General features: G+C 33.1%; 1 protein-coding gene across 1 annotated transcript in view; it reads right to left on the bottom strand.

The window, feature by feature from the left end:
• Positions 1–23,170, bottom strand: part of LOC149772526 (uncharacterized) — a gene marked incomplete at its 3' end in the record, with an annotated part of 164,136 nt that overhangs the window by 87,798 nt on the left and 53,168 nt on the right. Inside the window, exon 4 of the mRNA XM_089947642.1 lies at positions 22,108–22,142. Coding sequence (XP_089803768.1) covers positions 22,108–22,142 — 35 coding nt within the window. The remainder of the gene's footprint in view (positions 1–22,107; positions 22,143–23,170) is intronic.

Consider the following 23,170-nt stretch of genomic DNA (forward strand, 5'->3'; position numbering starts at 1 on the left):
ACAGCAAAGATTAATGATATCTTAATACATTAAAATATATCAAACTGGATCTTAAAGATACATATATCTCTACTGATAATTATATATAAAATTTATTCCTAAATAGAGATAAAAAGTTTTACAAATATTTGTATTAGTATAATGCACACCCATTATAGATATATAAAATAAATAAATACAATTTTTTTAAAAAATATTATAAGAAATATATCTTGATATATTCTTGACAAATGTTAAATAGTTTATCAATTCAGTTAATATAATTAAAAATTATGGTGTACATAACGCTTCCTACCAAGTATTTTATAAATAATTAATCATATTAAAAAGAGAATTAATTTGAAATGCACTTTCATTTGTAAAGAATTAATAAACTTATTTTCATGACATTAGATTATACTTTTACCAACTAAGTTTTTCTGCAACGTAGAATAATATAAAAATATTCTTATCTAATTGTAAACAGGGGACATAATTCAGGAAAAAATAAGAAGAAAAAGAAAAACAGAATTATGAATGTCATATAGTGTTTTTGAATTTAGACCTTTTGGATATACCGTATTAAGACTGTGAATCCAATAGGTTTCCTTTTGCAGACGTTCCATTGTATCATATTATCAACTTAAAACTTAAATATATTCTTGAGGATATGTTCCTCTTAAATACGCGTGTTATAATATGTACAGAGTAGGCTGTCATCATTTTCATTATTGGAATAAATATTCTCCAATTTACTCTTAATGTTATGCCTCAACCTTGCGTATTCTCCCGATCAGCTGATTTTAGTCGCAAGCATTGTTATTTGAGTACTAGGAAAAGAAGATACACTAATATTAGGAGACTTTAACAATGTAACTGATGAAATTGATAAAACAAATGGCCTAACCCAACATGACAAAAGATTTCAAAAACACATGAACGATTTTATCCTAACTCATAATTTAATTGATACATATAGATATAAATACCCAAAATAAACGAGAATACACGTTTAACTTTAGAAACACAAATTCAAGCTCTAGGATTGATAGAGCATATATTAACAAAAATATAATTAATAACCTGATATATAGTAAAATATTAAATAATAAAATCACAACATAATAGAAATCAAAATTGAAGTAGGAAAACCAAATAAATGGGGAAATGGTACATGGAAAATGAATAACTCCATATTAGAACTACCAAAGTACCAACAAGAAATTGAAAACATATTAAAATTTGATAATCATTTCTCAAATTATCTATGGGAAAAAATTAAAAAAGACATCACTGAAACTACAAATAAATATGGAAAAATGATCCAACAAAATAACAAATTGATAATAGATGAATGTATAAAAATAATAGAAGACATAAACTCGTTAGATATAGAAATACAAACTGCAAGAAAAGAATTACAAAAAAAAATAGAAGACAACAAGACACAAGGCTACAAAATAAGGGCGGACAAATATGATAGCCTATATAAAACAGGTAAAAATATCTATGCTAAGGAAGAAAGTAGGAAAGCAACTGAACGGAATATTACAGAATTAAAACATAATAATCAAATTATCCATGATAAAATACCTATCTTAGACTATATCCTTGAATATTACAAAAATCTGTATGAATCCCAAAACATAACTGAGGGAAAAATCAAACAATATTTAGATAAATTAAATTTACCAAAATAAATGATGATACAAAAAAAATATGTGATGCTCTTATTGATGAGCAAGAAATTACACAAGCCATTGAACAGCTTAATATAAATAAATCGCCGGGATCCGATTCAAATTACATTTAACTCCAATCCTTAAAAACGTATATAATACCTCCTTTTATAGTGGGAAAATTACTTCAACTATGAGAGAAGGAATTATCACGTTAATTTACAAAAATAAAGGAAAACAAAATGAAATCTAAAATTGGAGACCAATATCCTTACTATGGGCTGGCAGGCAGTGAAGACGAGCCAGCCACCTTAGTGAAGAACCTGGATGAAACATCTTCCAGATTTGACATGGAGATAAGTGCTGAGAAGACAAAACTGATGACAAATAGTGGCAAACAAATCTCAGCCAAGATTAAAGTAAGAGGACATGAACTGGAAACAGTGAGCCAGTTCAAATATCGTGGTTCCATAATCACTGATGAAGGATCAAGAGCATACATTTTGTCAAGAGCAGCACAAACAATGGCAGCTTTGTCAAAGCTAAGACCCATCTGGAGAGACAAGAATATCTGTCTGAAAACTAAAATCAGACTATTGCAAGCTCTAGTCATCTCAGTCTTTTTGTACTCATGCGAGGCATGGACCCTGAAGGCATAATTACAACGAAGAATCCAGTCACTTGAAATGAGATGCTACAGAACCATCCTTGGCACTTCTTACATGGACCACATCACAAATGAAGAAGTGCCTAACACCATCAGGCACGAAGTAGGCCAACATGAGGACCTCCTCACCACCGTCAAAAAGAGAAAGCTGAAATGGTATGGCCATGTCACTAGAGCCAACAGTCTATCCACAACAGTCCTGCAGGGCAGCATCCAGGGCGGCAGAAGGAGAGGTAGAAAGAGAAAAAAGTGGACTGACAACATCACAGAATGGACCAGGAAAAGTTTTGCGGAGACACAGGCATTGGCACATGATCGAGACAAGTGGAGGGAACTGGTCAGATGTTCAGCAGCATAGTGCCTCAACGACCACACTAGGTCATGAGACTGATGATAATGATGATGATCCTTACTAAACATTGACTACAAGATTATGAGCAAAATACTAGCCAACAGAGTCAAAGATAGTATGGAATAAATAATTCATCACCACCAAACCTGGAGGAAAAAACAGGAAGATATTAAATAACACATTATCAATTAAAACAATATTAGATTATATGGAAGACAAAAATACAGGTGGAGCCCTTATCTTGATTGATCAAGAAAAGGTCTTTGATAGAATAGAAATTAATTATATAGTACAAGTACTTAAACAATATGGTTTTGGAGAAGATTTTATAAATTGGATCCAAATACTATATAATAACATCAGCTCGCAGGTACAAACAAATGGAGCAAAAACAAAATCATTTAAAATTAATAGATCTGTAAGACAGGGATGTCCTATTTCAATTCTACTGTATGTACTTAGCACTGAAATATTACATAATTATATACAAGAAGATCAAAATATTCATGGTATTAACATACCAAATATGAATGAACAATGCAAAACTTTCCAACATGGAGATGACTGTAATAATATAATAACCACAAAATCATCTTATACATGCTTGATAAATCAATATAAAAATTTTAGTGAAGCTTCTGGTTCCCAAGTAAATGATAATAAAACTGAAATACTATTAGTAAGTCAATGGAAGGATAATCCACAAGGACTTCCTAATACACAAATCAGACACCAGGTAAAAGTACTTGGTGTAACATATGGAAAAGAATGCAAAATGATAAATTTCTTACACATAAAGCAAACTTTAGAGACACAGATCAATATATGGACTGACAGAAACTTAAACTTTACGCATAAAATACAAATAGCAAAAACATATTTATACAACTCTATATGGTACCTCTTTGATAATATAGAGTTTGCAAAATTATATTTAGACAAAACTGAGTCAATAATTATAAAATTTCTTTGGAAAAGAATACACAAATTGTCTAGAAGAACATTACAAAAAGGTTATGAACAAGGGCTACCAATCCTAACGAACAAACAACAAGCCAACATAATTTCAAGATTGAATATGTTAGACCAACAACCACTATACTACTGGCAGGGACTATATATATATATATATATATATATATATATATATATATATATATATATATATAGGTTCGGTAAACAAATAAAGTTGCAACAAAATAGAAACCTAATTTTTTTTTATAAACCACCACCTAGATGTACATACAAAGTCAATATGACAATTAGGAAATTCAAAGATCATGCTAATATGTGGCAAATATTCTGCAATAGACCATTAATAGAGAAACAAATAAATGAAATAACAAATTCGGATCCTAATAAAATATAAATTCAAGTACCTAATGTAGATTGGATTAAAGTGTGGGAACACTGTAGAGAAATAAAAGAACCAAACAAATATGGTAATATTTATCTCTATCCGTAATGCATGGTGGACACAAGAACATGTATATAGAAGAAATATAATACACTCTCTACCAAAATGTTTACTATGTAATACTGCTACAGATAGAAAAGAACATACAATATTAGAATGTACACATTTAAATAATGAGAGAACTGAAGTAATAAACCAAATAACTGGCAAGCTAGGTAATTTTAATCCACTAAACCTACTACATACAGCATATATTAACGATAAAAAAAAAACATACCAAACAGTTATTAATTTCATTTATCACGCAATCAGTGAAAGAAATAGTAAAATATGGAGCACTGAAGCAGAATAATGTCTGAAAAGCCTAATGGTTAATTAAATAACATCAAACATTAACATTTATTAAAACTTATCAACATTTATTAACATTAATTAACAATCTAATATTACAATAAGAAATCCCCTGCCTGGAGAGCCTATAGGCTAGTGAAAACACACCAGGAGAGAGGGAAGAATGTGTTTGCTTGCAAACAAGGAACTAATATTGTAAAACCAAGTGGCTACCACGTGACCGCTCTATAATGAGAACACACAGACTTTCTCTTCTAATATACATGAAGGATACTACGACTGGTGATAAAGTCTGTCCGCCGTTGTAGCTTCATTGACCAGTACAAAATAAACAAACAACCATGTATAGCGGATTTGACCTACAATAAAACAAGCTGTGGCGGGGCTCCAAGAGGGACAGATCATATCTGATTTTTTAACAAGACCCCTCGGAGCTCCTCCACATCTAACTCAAGCCATACAAATATGATTGAACACAAAATTATAAGTTACCATCTTATACGAAGAATTAATAGAGGGAACAAAACAGGAGATCATCATGATTCCCAAAAGGGGCCTGCAGAAATCCCTCTGCTAGAATAAATGGAAACAACAATTAGGTATCTAAACTTAAATTCAAAACCCAAATTATAAATAAGGGCGGGATGCCATGTGAGAAATCACATAAATGACACCCGAAATGGATTCATATCGGCTCCCCCTCCCTTATAATTCATTTTTCATAAATACAAACTATTTAATTTTAGATCACTTTGAATAGAAGATATTTATATAAATAAAGACGAGGCGGGGGATGGAAAATCATATGAGAAATGATACCCGAAATGGATTTATCTGTTAACCTCTTCTTTATAAGTAATTCAATAAAAATTGAACATAACCAAGAAGAAAAAAATAAGGAAAAAAAATTTCCTTCAATTAAAATAATACAATTTAACTGTAAAATTATATTACAATAAAGAGATAATACAGTACTAATTGAACATTAAAATTGGAAAGTAAGTTAATGGATGAACGATGAATGTGACAGAGAATTAATCTCAAACGTTTATTAAAGTTTCTGATGATGGAACCTGTGCCACAGTCGTATAACCATCTTATTCCAAATTAAAACTCACGAAAATAATTATATATACATGAACAAGCCTGATGTACTACCAGAGACCTTCAGACAGACTCGGACGTTTCCACTACAGAGAATCCCGCTGCTTGATGGCAGGAAAACGATCGCCCCAACTCCAAATTGACATAGCGCGCCAGGAGGTAAATTTGCCCATGGATCATTTCATGAAGTTGGACCCGGGGCAAATTCCTCAGCGATATGTATCGAAAACCAGCCTCGAGAAAATAATATACAAACTCAGTTAACATATTAAGATCTAACACAGGTATATAAGACCTACAACATAAACAAATTGACTCAACTAAATAAGAAACTAATGAAAATGTAATACTACCAAAACGTTTAAATAATGACTAGAAATGTAAGAGTAGTACGGTACATCAATTAAAACTTAATATAGCTCAACTCCCTGTTTGACAAACGGGGAAGAGAGAAATACTCCGAATTAAGATACATGCACTAAAAAGTGCAAAAAATTGAACTATAAGAAAAACCACCATCCTTCTAAAACCCAATAAAAAACAGTATGCGAAGGCATACTACAAACCCCCCTACACGATGCACAAACATACAAACATATATACACACTTATTACTCTTATATACTTACGTAAGAGAAAGACTGGAACCATTTGACATAGATAAGCCAATACAAAAAAATATACGTGGAAAAAAGGTATATATATATATATATATATATATATATATATATATATATATATATATATATATATATATATATGCACGAATAAACGGGGCTAAATGACTTCTGGCAAAGTCAACTACATAAAAAACATAATAAAAAGAAAAAAACAAGGGGGAGGAAATTGGCCCATGACATTAACATGTCACTGGGGCAATAGTACGACCCTAAACACGAATCCAAACTTATGGAACTCGGACCCCTAAAAAGTCCTATGGGGGTCGGAAAGTACATAAGATTTTGACTTCATGGGATTTTAAAAAAAACTTGCAAATTTGATGATAAAAAAGAAATTAACCCTGCAAAATTCAAAATCAACATTATTGTTTTTATACAACGAACATACACAGATGTATTAAGGGAGGACAGGGTCAACCCACAATAAATACACTTTTAGATATAATCAAGATGTCACTTCTAAGTTCTAACCGGCTATATATGCTGGGACGGAGCTAAGAAGTGTCAACAATAGACACAAGAGTCTGCTGTTTTATCAATTAAAAAAAAAAACAGACAAGGTCATTTTGTGTTGTCATATATTTCATCATATTTTATTGATAAAACATGTGACTTATGTGGCCTGCAATGGAAAAAACGTAACTCCTGCATTCTTCTGACAAAGCAGTATTTCATTTAACAGCAATTCCAATTGTTATGAATTGACATAATTTTCTTCGCTTTGATTGGATGCAAATGGTCACGTGATACTGATCTGGAATTTTTCACACATCGATACATTTTGCGAACTACTTTTGATTCCTTTTTACCAGATCATTTGATGTGAATTTTTACCTATATCAACGCCTTACACCATAATAATAATAACAACAAGCACCCACCCACCCACTCCTGTGATTTCCGATCAAAACAGTATATCACTGGCATGACCCGCTACGACATTCTACCCAGTATCACTGTATATAGAATCAAGGAATCTTGGCTAGCTAAGATAGAGATATGTATTCTATCGCAAATTTACACATCGATAAATACCCAACAATGAAACCGCTCCGGTGGCCTAGTGGTTAGAGTGTCTGCCTCGGATGCGGGAGGTCGTGGGTTCAATCCCCGGGCGAGTCATATCAAAGACTTACAAAAATGGTACTAACATCTGCCTCACTTGGCGCTCAGCATTAAGAGGTTAGTGTTAGGACTGGTCGACCCGGTATCAGGATAATATGACTGGGTGGGACATCATGCTACATGTCTGTGGCATGATGGCCCAGTGCTAGACATCAATATAAATTGCCACATTGCAGACATCGTAGCGATATGACTGAACATTTCTTTAAAAGCTACGTTAAAAATCAAAATCACATCACATCACACCCAACAAAGATCATTTAATCCTATAATATTTTAAAATTAATATGATGAGTGTGATTAAAGAGATGATAATAAAAAATACAAAACACGTGTTATGGCTTTATTTTTATTTTTAAATGTACTGGAAAAGCATTATCCATATAGTCAGGCAAGAGTAAAATGTATTTTGGTGTGAAAAGAAGTGGATAATTTCACCAAAAACATAATGGTTGGCATGTACAAGTCATGTCAAGACAAAGAAAACAGATGTTTAGACAGGTAATCATGATGCCCAAAAGGGACCTGCAGAAATCCCTCCGCCATAACAAATGATAATTCAAAGAAAAATTCAAAAATCAAACTACAAATAAGGACGGGATGCCATGTGAGAAATCATAACCAATACCCGAAAGGGACTCATAGCGGCTCACCCTCCCTTATAATCCTTTTATATAAATATGAACTAGTACAATTTAGACCATTATGAATAGAGCTATATAAATAAAGACGGGGTGGAAAATAAAAATTCATTTGAGAAAATGATACCTGAAAGGGACTCATCCGCAAACCTCTTTTTTATAAGTAATCTAGTAAAATTGAACACAAATAAGAAACGATGAAGAAATAATTCAATTAAAATATACTCAAACTTAAAAAATATATTTTAATAAAGAAAAAATACAGTACTAACTGAACGTTAAAATTGGAAAGTAAACTAATAGATGAACGATGAATGTGACAGAGACTCCATCTCAGACGGTTATTAAAGTTTCTGATGATGGAACCTATGCCCAGTCGTATAACCATCTTATTCAAAATTTAATCAAAACTTAAGGAAATAATTATATATACATAAACAAGCCTGATGGACTACCAGAAACCTTCAGACACAGAAGTTTCCACTGCAGAGCATCCCGCTGCTTGATGGCAGGAAAATGTTTGCCCCAACACCAAAATTGAAATAGAGCGCCAGGAGGTAAATTTGCCCACGGATCATTTCATGAAGACTGACCCGGGGCAAATTCTTCAGCGAAATGTACTGAAACCAGCTTTGAACAAATAATATACAAACTCAAGTAACACATTGAGATCTAGTACACGTACATAAGACCTACATAATAAACTATTTGGCTCAACCAAATAAGAAACTAATGGAAATATAATACTACCCAAAAGTATACAAAATGATTAGAAACATAAGAGTACTACAGAACATCAATTAAAACCTAATATAGCTCTCAACTCAATGTTTGACAAACTGGGAAAAGAGAACCACACCGAATTAAGATATAAGCACTAAAAAGTGAAAAAAATTGAACCTTAAAAAAAACCCACCACACTTTTAAAATCTAATATTAAAAAAAAAAGTATGCGAAGACATACTACACAACCCCGCCCCCCCCAAGATACACAAACATACAAACATATATACACACTTTATTATTCTTATATACTTACCTAAGAGAAAGACTGGAACCATTTAATATAGATAAGCCAATATAAAAAAAAAAAACATACGTGAAACAAAATTTAAAAAAAAAAAAAAAAAATATGTGTATATATTTATGTATGCGCAAACTAATACACGAATAAAATGGATTAAATGACTCTGGCAAAGTCAACTACATAAAAAACAATACAAAGAAAAACAAAGGGGAGGAAATTGGCCCACGACATTAACATGTCACTGGGGCAATAGTACGACCATAAATCGGAAGTCAAAACTTATGGAACTGGGACCCCTAAAAAGTCCTATAGGGGTTGGAAAGTACATAAAATTTTGACTTCATGGGATTTAAAAAAACTTACAAATATGATGATACAAAAGAAATTAACCCTGCAAAATTCAAAATCAACATTATTGTTTTTATGCAATGAACATACACAGATAATTTATGGGAGGACAGGGTCAACCCACAATAAATACACTTTCAGATATAATCAGGGTGTCACTTCTAAGTTCTAACCAGCTATATATGCTGGGACGGAGCTAAGATGTGTCAACAATGGACAGTTTCAAAAAAAAGAAGTTGAGGTAAGTGATACGATATATCTATATGAAATGAATGACTTGTGTCGAGACGAGCAGTTTGAAGGTAAACGGCTGATTAGCAATTGTTGTACTGAGTGTATTTTTATATGCACAACTTAAAACCAATTCGCTGTTGTTCTCAGGCATCACTGGTTTCCAAATATGCAAATTCATACAAATTATCGCATGCACTGGCAACATCTCTTTGTTCCAACAACTATCCCCACATTGAGCCCCAGAATATAACAAATCATTCTAGTGACACTAAAGAGACATAACTCTAAAATGGACTTGAATTGTGTTCCTAGATGCATACTTTAAACCTTCATTTGGTCTTGTTTTACATCCATGATCCTTGTGAGCAACAATGATATATATATTCGTTTCAAACATGAAGACTGATGCTCAACTGAAGGTAAAGAAATAGAATCATCCAACCGTGGAAACCTTTATTTTATCATTGATATTTCAGCAAACAAATCAATTTATTGACTACTTCTAAATTTTGGGAAAAGGGCTTTTCATTTTTATCATATTAATCATTCTAAACATCAGGAAATATGCATTTTAACGATTCAGGCTACAATACGTAAAGAGTGGTTCCCCTTTATCAGAACTTTGTACATCATGGAAAAAAAATGCATTTCCTTTTGCACTGGTTTTGAAATCATGGTAGGCAACTTTGAAGCCTATTTTTAAAAAATGTGATTGTAGTTTGCTGCTGTTTATTTATTTTTTTTAATTTAATTTTTTTGTTCCGTTCTCTTTTTGTTTTTGGTATTGTACGTTTTTACCTTGAGGAAAAACTGTTACGGTAGCACTGAGAAACAAGGATGGTCGGCCGACTGCAAATATATTTTCTTGCCTCAGAAATCACATAAATAGTAGCGCCATGTACAAATGAGTTCAGAAACTAATGAAGCGGGTTGGGGTGTGGTGCATAGCAGCAAAGAATTTTTTTTATTATTTTATGAAATTTAAAAATTAAATATTTTCTTTCGGAAATGTTTCTCTTTAAAACACGTGTTATAATACGTATATAGTAGGCTGTCGTCATTTGAATTATTGAAATAAATGTTCTCCAATTTACTTTTAATGTTATGCCTCAACCTTGCGGATTCTCCCGATCAGCTGATTTTAGTAGCACGCATTGTTATTGGAGTAACACGCAAACATTTTGAGATGGCCCCTGGTAAAACAACATCATCGTTAACTTTTGGCATATCTTGTACAACAATGCAAGGGTGTCAAATATAATTACCTCCTCAAGCAGTCAAAGGTTACATCCAAATATCTGGGTAAGGTTGTCATTACTGATGATATCTCCGATTAATGAAAGAATTTTGGTGATTGAAATCACGGTTTGCAATGTGTGATGAACATGCTAGGTCCCCGCTCCCACAGCATGGTCGTTTCGGATTGGTTGATTGACTATCATGCCCACCAATCAATGGTTTGTATACCACAATACGTACAGGACTCACGGTACTAATTCCACTCCAATGGTAAACATATGGAAACACTATCATATTCAAAATTCAATAACTTAAAATTTATGGGTGCTGATAATGACACCTATAATTTTTTGTGCACATCTAACCTTGGTGCAAGCTTATGTGTGGAGAACACCATATGACCCGCGGCAATTTGTTTACATACATGTGCATGAAACACGTGTTATTGATTCTGCACCAAATGAATCAGGTGCTACTTTCAGTATTGAGTACTCCTGAGTCAAGCCTGTAAAAATGCTAAAGTTGCATCAGTAGAAATTTGTCAATATTTTTTTTACATTACATATAGGATAAGCTCTCAAAAGATATTTTTCCTAAAATTTTAATTTTCATTATTAACCAATTATGGACCACCAAACCTGTAAATGCTCTATTATTTCTTCACCCATTTCTAGACTGGTTCACAGTTCTTCCGTATAATTAGTACCGTGTGTCCTACACGTGCTTACTGTATCTACATCATTGAATGTCTGCATAGTCAAGTCAATAAGTTCCAAATTTCGGACTTGAAAAGAATGGGTCGGTAGAGTACAGGTTTAGACCGAGATCCAAAATTTCAGAAAAATCAGAGAAATAGCATGTCTATATTACTAAATGTGGTAGCGACTCTAAGTCTTAGAACTTAGGAATTATGGAAAAATAAAGACAAATTGTAAAAGCAATAAAGAAACTCAGTTTACAAATACATGTAAACCATTCTAAGACAGAAATATTATTAAAAGGAAAATAGGGAATCGTGTTGGACTCCCACGAGAACTCATAAAAACAATGCACAAAAGCATTAGGAATAACATGGTGAAAACCACAAACAAACGAATTTGTAATTTTCAAAATATACTTTCAAAAACTTCAAAAATATGTATTCACATGGAAAACATGATATTTATAAACTTTGTGTTACACAAATTGCAAAATAATTTCATTATGGCTAATTATTATAATGAGTTGGAATAAACCTCAAAACTTCCATCAAATTTGCAAAATCAATCCCTCAAGATGTTAAAAAAACTAAAAGACTAATAAAAGAGAATTTTGGATCCTAAAATATGGGAAATAGAAAAGATGAAAATATATGCAATTAGATACAGAAAACATGTTTTGGAGAAACTGAAGTGTAAGGTAGAATATTAACATTTAAATATAAAATTTAAACTAGCATGGACAAAATGTTCTTTGCTAAATAACAGCCACTAAAATTCAAGCAATATTACTAAGAGGCCTACATGATTCATAGTGGACAGGGGAAATAACTTTATAAGGCTTGAAAAATTAACCCCCATGATCACTGTGTAAGAACCAGCAGGATACTAAACTACATGTTATAATAAAAGCATGCATACATAATTTCTAGAAAAAACAAGTCCTCTTCTTAACCTCAGGTCACAATTAACATTTTCTAAATAAAACTATTACCTAATGGAAAAGTTGATTCTAGAAGGTTCTAAATGTTGACAAGATAAAATCCTAGTTATAATTAATAGGTTTGTTTCTAAAATTATAATTAAAAATGTAGTAAACAACTTGTAGACCTAGCAATTCATGGGATATTTCCAAAGTTCTCGACTTAGAATGAGATAAATATGTTGTTTACAAAACCAAATTCAATGATTCAGGTCAGGTAGAGGATGAACTTAATTTTGGACAAAGTCAACCCACAAATTCACACAATTATCCATAGCATATAATTAATAAAAGTAATCTAGCAAACAAAGCAAATTAAATATACATAACAATATATATGAAATCATGGGTACAAGAAGGGAAGATATAATGAGAAAAACAAAATGGAATTTAGTAAATCAGGAAATAAATTTTTAACTCAGTTTAATCAAAATGAACAAATCTAATTCATGCGAGGAGAAAGGGACAGTCTAATCTTCCTAATGTCCCAACACCAAAACATTCTCAAAACTACCCAAATACATTTTTTAATCAAACATGAGATAAACTGGAAATGAATAGATCAGGAAAACATGTACTTCAGTTCAAGAAATATTAAGAAAAGTAACTTGAGTCAGGAGAAGGACAGTTGTATTTACCTTCTTAATGAACCGCTCCGGTGCCCTAGTGGTTAGAGCATCCGCCTTGGATGCGGGAGGTCATGGGTTCGATCCCCGGCCAATTCATACCAAAGACCTACAAAAATGGTACTAACAGCTGCCTCGCTTGGTGCCCAGCATTAAGAGGTTAGTGTTAGGACTGGTCAGCCTGGTGTCAGGATAATGTGACTGGGTGGGACATCATGCTACATGTCCGTGGCATGATGCCTCAGTGCTAGACATCACTATAAACTGCCACACTGCAGACATCATAGCGATATGACTCAAAAACTGTTAAATCTACGTTAAAAATCCAAATCATACACACCTTCTGAATGGGTATGTGTGTTTAACGGGATGCTCCATTCTCATCACCTTGGGGATGGAATTTAAGCCAATTACCCAACAAACACTTCTAGATTAAGTAGTACTAATCAAATGCTCAAAACATATATCCTTCATTTTCAGATCAAACTGTTGTCCTGTTCATATTTCAGATTAGCCATTACAATTACTTTAACAAGAATTGTTGAGGGAGGGACAATTATATATCTCCTCTTAAGACAGGTTTCCATAGTGCATGCTGCATCCTCCCTCCCACATAAAACAACTTAATGACATATGCATAAAGGATAACTTTGAACCTTTCTTAACTCCAAACCTTACAGAATTAACAGTGTTTTTCCATCATTTATGCACCACAAACCACTTCAATGTAGTGTACAACTCCAGGTCAATAATTATATTTTTTTGTTATCATATTAATCAGAATTGTCTGCAGAAATTTTTCGTCGCATCAGGAGTTGGATGTCAGTTGTGGTTAGTTTTTTTTAAATCTGTTGTTTTTAAGGTGTAAAGCATATATAATTTCAATCCAGTTACTCCGTTTTCCCTCTACCCTCATATGTGCTTCAGAGATCCCATATTTTTTTTATTTCACCAGTTTTGATACTAAAGTTTTTTGTTTTTTTTTTACTCAGGTTGACACCCAGTTTTGACACCAAGGTGATGGCACACCTAGGGTATACACTGACAGTTGTCAAAAATACTATTCAATCACATCTGTCTGTGTGGGTTTTAGTCATGGGTATTGACCAATGTAGATATGTCAGAAACCTTGCCAGTAGCTTCTTGTGTTGGTGGTTCCTTAAGGGGTTTTACCGGGTTCTTCCGCCACCATTTATACTGGCCGCCATGTATAACCTATCCTGTGCTGAAAAATGGCAAAAATCCTACAACAACAACAACAATCACATCTGAGTCAAGAGTAATTTGAACCCATTTTTGAAATACCAAAGTTTTACTATGACCATAAATTTCAATAATGTCCATGCCAAATACATTTTCCGTCCCTTTAACACATTAAAGGTCCAAAATTCTCATGTTACTATCTTACAATCCAACTCATTAATTCAGCAATCTTAATTTGCTCTTAATCACCAAGTATAGATATTTCCCTGCACTATATGTTTTCAAGTCTGTATAAGAAACCATTTCAATCTGTAAAACAATGATGGACACATGAGCATCAATACATCACAAAACAGATACAGGTTCAATACCATATTATTACACAACTTTTGGCCAGTTAATCTAAAACATATGAAAGGTTAACTTTCTTTAGTTGCAATTGCACATATTCTCCTTGTCATGTCTTGCACTCCTTCCATGCAACATTTCTCTCATGGTCCAGTTAGGGACCCTTTGTATCAAGGCCACCTGGCTAAAGGGGAAATTTTACAAGCTCATTGATGGCTACTACTCTAAGTCTATACCATACAAGAATATTACTAAATGAAGCAGACATGCCTCTTCCATCTTGTAACCTATGTTCTGACTTTTTACATTGATTTCTCAAAATTACTAAATAAATTAAACTTGTTCTGCTATCTTTTTTGTAACCTACTATTATACCTTTTCTATATTTATTTCTCATCATCTGAAACGAAACAGATATTGCTAATGAATGTTGGAAGCTAATCAAGTTTTTGGATAAGATAACCATCTCAAGAGTTTTGTAATTTAGTGTAAAGAAAGTGAGAATTGTCTCTATTTATATGTGGGGATGAATTCAACTCTGTGTGTGTGTGTGTGTCGTCACTTCATACTAACATATGAACTGTTTGTATGCATGCGAGTTTGTATATTACCTATTCATACTCTTAAATATTAGAACTGTTTGGACATGTGTTTGTATACTGTCACTTCATACTGACTGCTCTGGTAGCCTAAGTGCTTAGACCATCTGCCACAGATGGGGGAGGTCATGGGTTCGAACCCCAGCAAAGTCATTCCCAAGATTTATAAAAATGGTACTCACAGCTGCCTCGCTTGGCGATCAGCATTAAGAGGTTAGTGTTAGGACTGGTTGGCCTATTGGTGTCGAAATAATATGAATGGGTGGGACATGATCCTACATGTCTGCAGCATGATTCCCCAGTGCTAGTCATCACTAAAAACGGTCACACTGCAGACATCGTAGTGATATGACCGAAAACAAATTAAAGCTACGTTACAAATCCAAACCACACACAGACACTTCCTTCAAACTTTTAAACATCTGAACTATTTTTATAAATGTGTTTGTATATTAATATTGTCACTTCATACTCTTAAACATCTGAACTGTTTGCATTGATGTGTTTGTATATTGTCACTTCATACCCTTAAACATCTGAACTGTTTGCATGCATGTGTGTTTGTATATTGTCACTTCATACCCTTAAACATCTGAACTGTTTGCATGCATGTGTGTTTGTATATTGTCACTTCATCCTCTTAAACATCTGTTGTCTAATGTTGTAAAGCGCTTAGAGCTTCTCAAGATTAGGTGCTATACAAAGTCTTCATTATTATTATTATTATTATTAAATAAAGTTTGTATTATTATTATTATAATTATTATAATTATTATTCTATTTCTGTGTCTATGACTCATTAACAGGACCTAAAATATTATTATTGTTATTATTATTATTATTATTATTATTATTATTATTATTATTATTATTATATGTATGGAATTAAATTTCTGTGTTTATGACTCAGCTTATAAATTCCAAAGAGATTACTTCTTTTCATATCATCATGAGAAAATAAATATGATAAGATGCCAATCTGACGTCAGTCAAATCCTTTTCCTAGTTTTAAGTTCTGGAAAGTCTAAAAATCCTGACTATTTTCCAGATCAAAGAGGTTCCAATAAAAAAGACCTCCCAAAACAAATTATACTTGAAATAACACTATATTTTGTTTTATTCAGAAGCAACTACATATTATAAGAAATCTTTTGATGTAAACCCATGTCAATGTTACTTTCAAATACGGAGTAGCAAGATATTTAATATGGCTGTCCAGGCAACCATATGTGAGGTCTCATCTACATTTCATTTAGAGATAAACAGATGTCATAAGATGTCATCAAGTGAAAATTCAATCAGTAGTTTCCGCATACCAAAAAGCGGATATGACGTACATTTATCCCATCAATTCAACCTAGTCATTCAATTGTTTGATTTCCCCACATAAATGTCTATGTGATATATCTTATGATTGGGATTTTGTACAGCAACTATGGTGCACTGTGTTGCATATGGATGTTACCAAAAGAGTGACGATGGGACAAAAGGGTTATATGGGGGTGGGGTGTCATCAAGATGTGATGAGCATGGTTTTAAGAACAATCAGCAATGAAATTCATTGACAGTGAATCCAACCCACTCTGATGTTAAAATACCTGTATGTTATTTAATTTTCTTACCGTTAATTGTTTTGAGCCTGCAATTGGCAATTGTTTTCCTGACTCTTACTTCTTAGTCTAATGTAGTGTTAGACCTCATGTGGTGACCTCGCTAGAGTTCACTTCCAGGTCATTGCTAGTTTTTCATTGAGGTTTTGTAGAAGACTGCTTTTATCATTCTCCACAAAGAAACTGGTCCTTGTAAAGTAATTATTGTTTAATGAATATTTATTAGGTTACTGTAAAAAAAAAATATAGTCTTTCATTGAATATTCTTATTTTCCTGAACATACTCCGTAGAAGGGGGGGGGGAGATTTTCTGCTGAATTCTGTATGCCTTACAGGATTTAGAAGTTTGTCTTAAGGATCTATCCCAGTTTTAGGTCAGAAATTAAAATTATAGGTACATATGCCTAATCTACTAGTGCCTCAACTTATACTAAATAAAAATTGTTTGATTATAGTCTATTTCATATAAGGGGTAAGTAATAGGTAAAATCATCACATGTACATGATTTCTCTAAAATTATAAGCATACAGATTTAATTTTCATATAGCAAAGATTATCTGTCCATTCAAAAGGTTTACTGATCTGAAATTTTCATTTTAAATCCATAGTATTTTTTTAAACTGGTGTAATTGAGTTTTTTGTTATTAGCCAAAGTATTTTTTCTGTTTTACTGTGATATTCACCACTGTGGCAGTATAATCAAATAGGATGATAGTTTCAATTATTTTTAATTCTTAATCATATCGTTTAATTACATATTTACATGTGTTATTGTTGAATTTGAATTTTATTTTTGCAATAAAACTGAGGAACCTAATATCAGGGTTTCGTTATTCAATTAATTTTAAGATACCTATGCAAACATGCATTCATTTTATTGCACTTTAATTGCATATTACTACATACATCCACAATGGTGACAGTCATTTAAACACACGCTACCAAAGGACATCACAATATTGGTGATTTGCAATTACAGTTGCAAATACAGTGTAATTGTAAATAATTACTCAGTTACACCAATTACGTTGTATTTGAACCTAAGTCTGTTACATGTATGTAGGACTCTGCTTCATCTATTCTTGGGAATATGTGTCAACTGCATGTATACCTGGGGTAAATATGCAACACAGAGACTGAACTAATGGATAGTTATTGGATATCAGTATGTGCATTTTACTGTGCAGGAACATGTGAAACAAAAGCTGCACAGTGACTGGGAAAAAAAGATAACTGGTTTTCACATTCTGGATTGTATTCACTATATAAACCATGTAAACTGTTCCACACTGTATCCCTCTTCTGGAGCCATCAGTGGCCAAGTGGTCTAATAATCTCACCTTTACAGATTACTTGCACATCTCATATCTGCCTGATTTGGGATGCTCATCCAAGTGAGTATGTGAAAAAGCTTGCTGGTAGCTTCCCAGGTTATCCCTCCACCAAATATACTGGCCAGCATATATATGCTATCATTACTGAAAAATAGTGTTAAAACCCACAAACCAAACCAATCATGTCTTCCTCTAACCCGAACCCCCAGGTCCTGTAGTAGGTGTCCTGGCTAATGGCTTATATGGAACATAGAACAGATACCATTCACCATGCAGCTATGTTACAAAGCAGGTTATCATGAAACAGAGGGTGATTAAAAGCCAAAGGGTGCATAAGAAAGCAAAAAGCAAGCATGCTGTAAATTGTATATAATTAGCATGGATTTTCTTTTTTGGTGCAGAAATGGTTCAAGACTGAATCTGATGCAAACAAAACCCAATTTACGGTCTGCATTGTGTGAGTCACTAAATAAAAACCATATGCACTGTATCCAACAAAAAAATAAACTTATTTGTTTTTAAAAAGCAAAATGAATACATTTTGTACATATCAACACGTGAATCATATCGGCAGGCAGAAATAAAGTCACACTTTTTAGAAAAGGATATACATAAATATTTTGCAGTATTTCTCTCCAAACTATTTGTCCCATCCATGCCACATCTGTCTTCAGTTTTGCTGAACACTTTATATGAAGTTTATCTTTCTATAGCAGTTATGTTGAGTAAATATTACAATATCTTCTGACAGTTAAGTTCATCACAGCATTTAAATATCATGAAGAAACAACAAATAATGAGTTATGAATTTCAAGTCAAAGGAAATTTATCTGCAAATGGCTATGCAAAATAAAATCCTTGTGATAATGGTCAAATTCATGGACAAATGCTTTCAAATCTGATTATTCAAAGTATTTTTGTAAGTAATTTCCAAATTAGTGATGATCTAAACTCGAGTGGAATACATACTCATGGTTGAGAGTTTTTTCTGAAACCTAGAGTTGTGTGAAAACATTTTCATGCCTGCACTGCTCTTGAAATTCAAAAGGCATATGTTACCATTATATTCTTTATGTTTGAGAGCTGGTAATAATCCTGTTGTAATTTAAAATATATATTGTGAGAGAGAGAGTTTTAAAAAAACTACAGTATTATTAGTAATTTTAACAAATATTAGCACCTCAGCAGCACACTTCAGGAAGTCTCAACATGAATATACTTATTTATTTCTCAAACTCGAGTAAAAAGCACTAAAATGTATATGACAAATACAGAAATGCTATATAAATGAAATAAAACTATAACAGTACATTCTTTATTAACTGATGTCACTCAACAGTTTTAACCTTTATTTTAACCTTCAAATGATTCAAACAAATTTTACCAAATTATTATCATGCTTATATTGAATGTCCATTCACATGGGACATACCAGACATAACGAAATCTTCTACTAAAACACCCAAGTCAAGATATCTCACAATGGCAACATGTTTAAAATATCAGCCAGGTGACCATACTGGATGTTATATTGACATAGTTTTCATTGCTGATTAACAACAGAAGATGAAATATTCTCAAGAAAGTTGTCTATCGATACAATTTTCTGTTTAGGATGAGTAGCAAGAACAAGTGTGTGTGTGATTTTGGTTTTTAACATAGCTTTAGCAATTTTTCAGTCATATCACTACAATGTCTGCAGTGTCACAGTTTATAGTGATGTCTATCACCAGGGCATCATGTCCCACCCAGTCACATCCCTACGAAAACAAATTCATGACTTCATGAACAACCATGAAACTGTTCATGAATGTTCATGAATGTTCTTCAAATGTTCATGATCAGTTCATCATTTGAGTTCATGAACAAACTGTTCATGAAAGTTCCACAACTAAGTTCATGAACACTTCAAGAATTTTGATGAATCGTGTACTCAAAGTTCATGAACACACTGATTAACATTTATGAACTATTATAATATCTTTGAAGTTCCTGAAATATCATGTCATGATTTTCCCTGACTCCAGACTGACCATTCCTAACACTAACTTCTTAACCCTAAGCTGGAATGGGGCCATACTGGATGACAGATGCAATGGGGCCATACTGGACGACAGATGCAATGGGGCCATACTGGATGACAGATGCAATGGGGCCATACTGGATGACAGATGCAATGGGGCTATACTGGATGACAAGTGTAATGGGGCCATACTGGATGACAGATGCAATGGGGCCATACTGGATGACAGATGCAATGGGGCCATACTGGACGACAGATGCAATGGGGCCATACTGGATGACAGATGCAATGGGGCCATACTGGATGACAGATGCAATGGGGCTATACTGGATGACAAGTGTAATGGGGCCATACTGGATGACAGATGCAATAGGCCTCACTGGATGATAGATGCAATGGGGCCATACTGGATGACAGATGAGCAAAACTTTCATTCAACTAACAATACATCAAAAGAAGTATTTTGTTGAAAACCTCCTCATGTTGATATAGCTTTTATTAGAGATACTGATGAAATGAGTTTCTAGAGGGCCAACATATTCAAGATCAGATCAGCACCATTTATTTAGGACCAACTTGAGATCAAATTAAGTCTTCTAGAATTAAACTCCATGCAGATATGACTTTTAATTTAGAAGAAGTAACTAGAAGACTGTCAAAATTATACAAAAATGGCCATGCTGGATATCTTTGTAGTATTATGTGACTAAATGTTGAAATGTTCTCTCTGTGTGATGAATCTGACTTGTTTAGCTTGCTGAAACAGCAGCAAATTTGTCATTGTTCTTGGAATAATACTGAAAATTATGTATCAACTTATCAATTTTCACAAACTACTTTTATTAATTAATTTTGATTTTTGTACAACACCGTTGGGAAGGGGACTTTCATTGGTATCACATGAAAATTGAACCTCTGATGTTATGGATATATAGGCTGCTAGGCTTTTCATACCAGCAATGAAAAATGGAGTACTAGGTCAACTTCTATCAACACTAGATGCATATCTTGCATCAAAAAATAAAAATGTTATAAACGTTCTATTCACAATTTTTGAGGAGATGAAACATGTTCCAGTTCATTCTTGCAAGTACAGGTAAATGTAATGCCATTTAATTTTGCCAGGCTTATTAATAAGCAGCTACCCCAATGTGGTTTATGTGAATTCCAACTTTATGATGGGCAATGCACTCTGACCCCATACCCCAACCTAAATTTCAGAATATCTAAGATGTAGTGGGTAAGATCAGAGGAAACTGACTAGCTGGTATGACTTTCTGTTTAGGAGTTCTAAAAATAGTTAGATGGTGGTTGCCAAGATGGCTACATCTATTTTGGATGTCATATTGATTTCAGACCAAAATGACATCACGTGTTTTAGTGAAAATCCCATGCTGATATGATCAATCATTCTTAATATCGAGATGGCCAATGTGGTGGAAATGTTGGATATGCACGTGGGAAAACTTTCATTTAAGATCAACTATATCTTGGCATGAATGTGTCAGGAAATTTATTTTCTATGATGTTTAGGAGTAATATCAGATAATATAAAATGGCCATTCCCCAAAATCTCCTGGTCTATAAATATACCTGTGATGATTTATAAAATAAAATCCATGACTTTCAAACAGTGAGGGGAATTACCCCTGCCCCTAACTTTTTGTTTCTACTGTAGAATAGACCCTGACTTAAAAATATGATTGTGTAAATAGTATTAAAGGTGGATCATCTATCCATATCACACATCAGAGGTTGTGTAAAGTGAAACTGTTATACTGAAAGTGAGCTATCAATACACAATATGGAAACAATAATTGATGCATTAATGGACTACTTACATTTCCTTGTTCTTCTGAATCTTTACGACTTCCTACTGGAAAAGAAAAATTGTCCCAGCTAATTGGCAATACCACCAAGACATTGAATTTGAATGAGGTATTTATTAAAATCTGTACAAACTAAAGATTACAGTAAAATATGTCTGTGAACAATTCAATTTTCACAAGACACCAGGGGCTCTACTGGTCTAAAGTATTTACAGGAAGGCCAGACAAGATTGTTCCTTCTCGTTCAACCTGCTGAGCACTGAAAGCAATGAAAGCATCTCAGAATGACCATGTGACGGGGTAATGTCTTGAAATAACTTGAGTGCCTTGCTCAGCAACATTTCCGGCTAATGGGCTCAAACCCAACTGCATGTAATACAAAAATCAACAAAAGTCAGGCTTAATTTTACAATATTTCATTTAATTATGTTTGTTTTATATTCTCCACATTTTGAAAAAAAAAATTAAATAAATTTAAATTTAATAGATCGGCAAATTAAATCTCTAAAAGTGGGTGGGATGGATATTCTTTTCTTTCTTCCTTTTCCTTCACAACTATTTTTACTTCAAAATTATATGAGAGTTCGCTGGGTTTGGGGGAGGAGATTAGACTATCACACTTGCATCTAGGCTGATAAATAAAGTTCAAAATTATGACTGACTTCCCTATATACCCCGCAAACGATTTAATTAAATAAAATAAAAAATAAAAAAGCCATAGCAACATTGCACAAAAAATAATTTCATACATCAATTATTTATAACTTCTAACCTGACTGACATCACTGGGTTATAGCCCTGTTATCCTGTGTGTATTTCAAATGCATTGGATGTTCCTTAATAACATGGCTTAATATTTGATCTACTGAAATATGTGTGTGTGTGTGTGTGTGTGTGTGTGTGTGTGTTTCTTGAAATAGATTGAGTGTCTTACTCAAAATGATTTTGAGACCACTGGGCTCAATCCAATTAATTCACAAAAATCAACTCAATAAAATAACAATCAGACTTATTTCATTTAATGAGGTTTGTTTTATTTTCGTAAATTTATTCACCACCGTTTCAAACTGAAGTC

This window comes from Sinohyriopsis cumingii, unplaced genomic scaffold (assembly GCF_028554795.1).
Source record: "Sinohyriopsis cumingii isolate HCF-2022 unplaced genomic scaffold, ASM2855479v2 utg001397l, whole genome shotgun sequence".
Classification (NCBI taxonomy): domain Eukaryota; kingdom Metazoa; phylum Mollusca; class Bivalvia; order Unionida; family Unionidae; genus Sinohyriopsis; species Sinohyriopsis cumingii.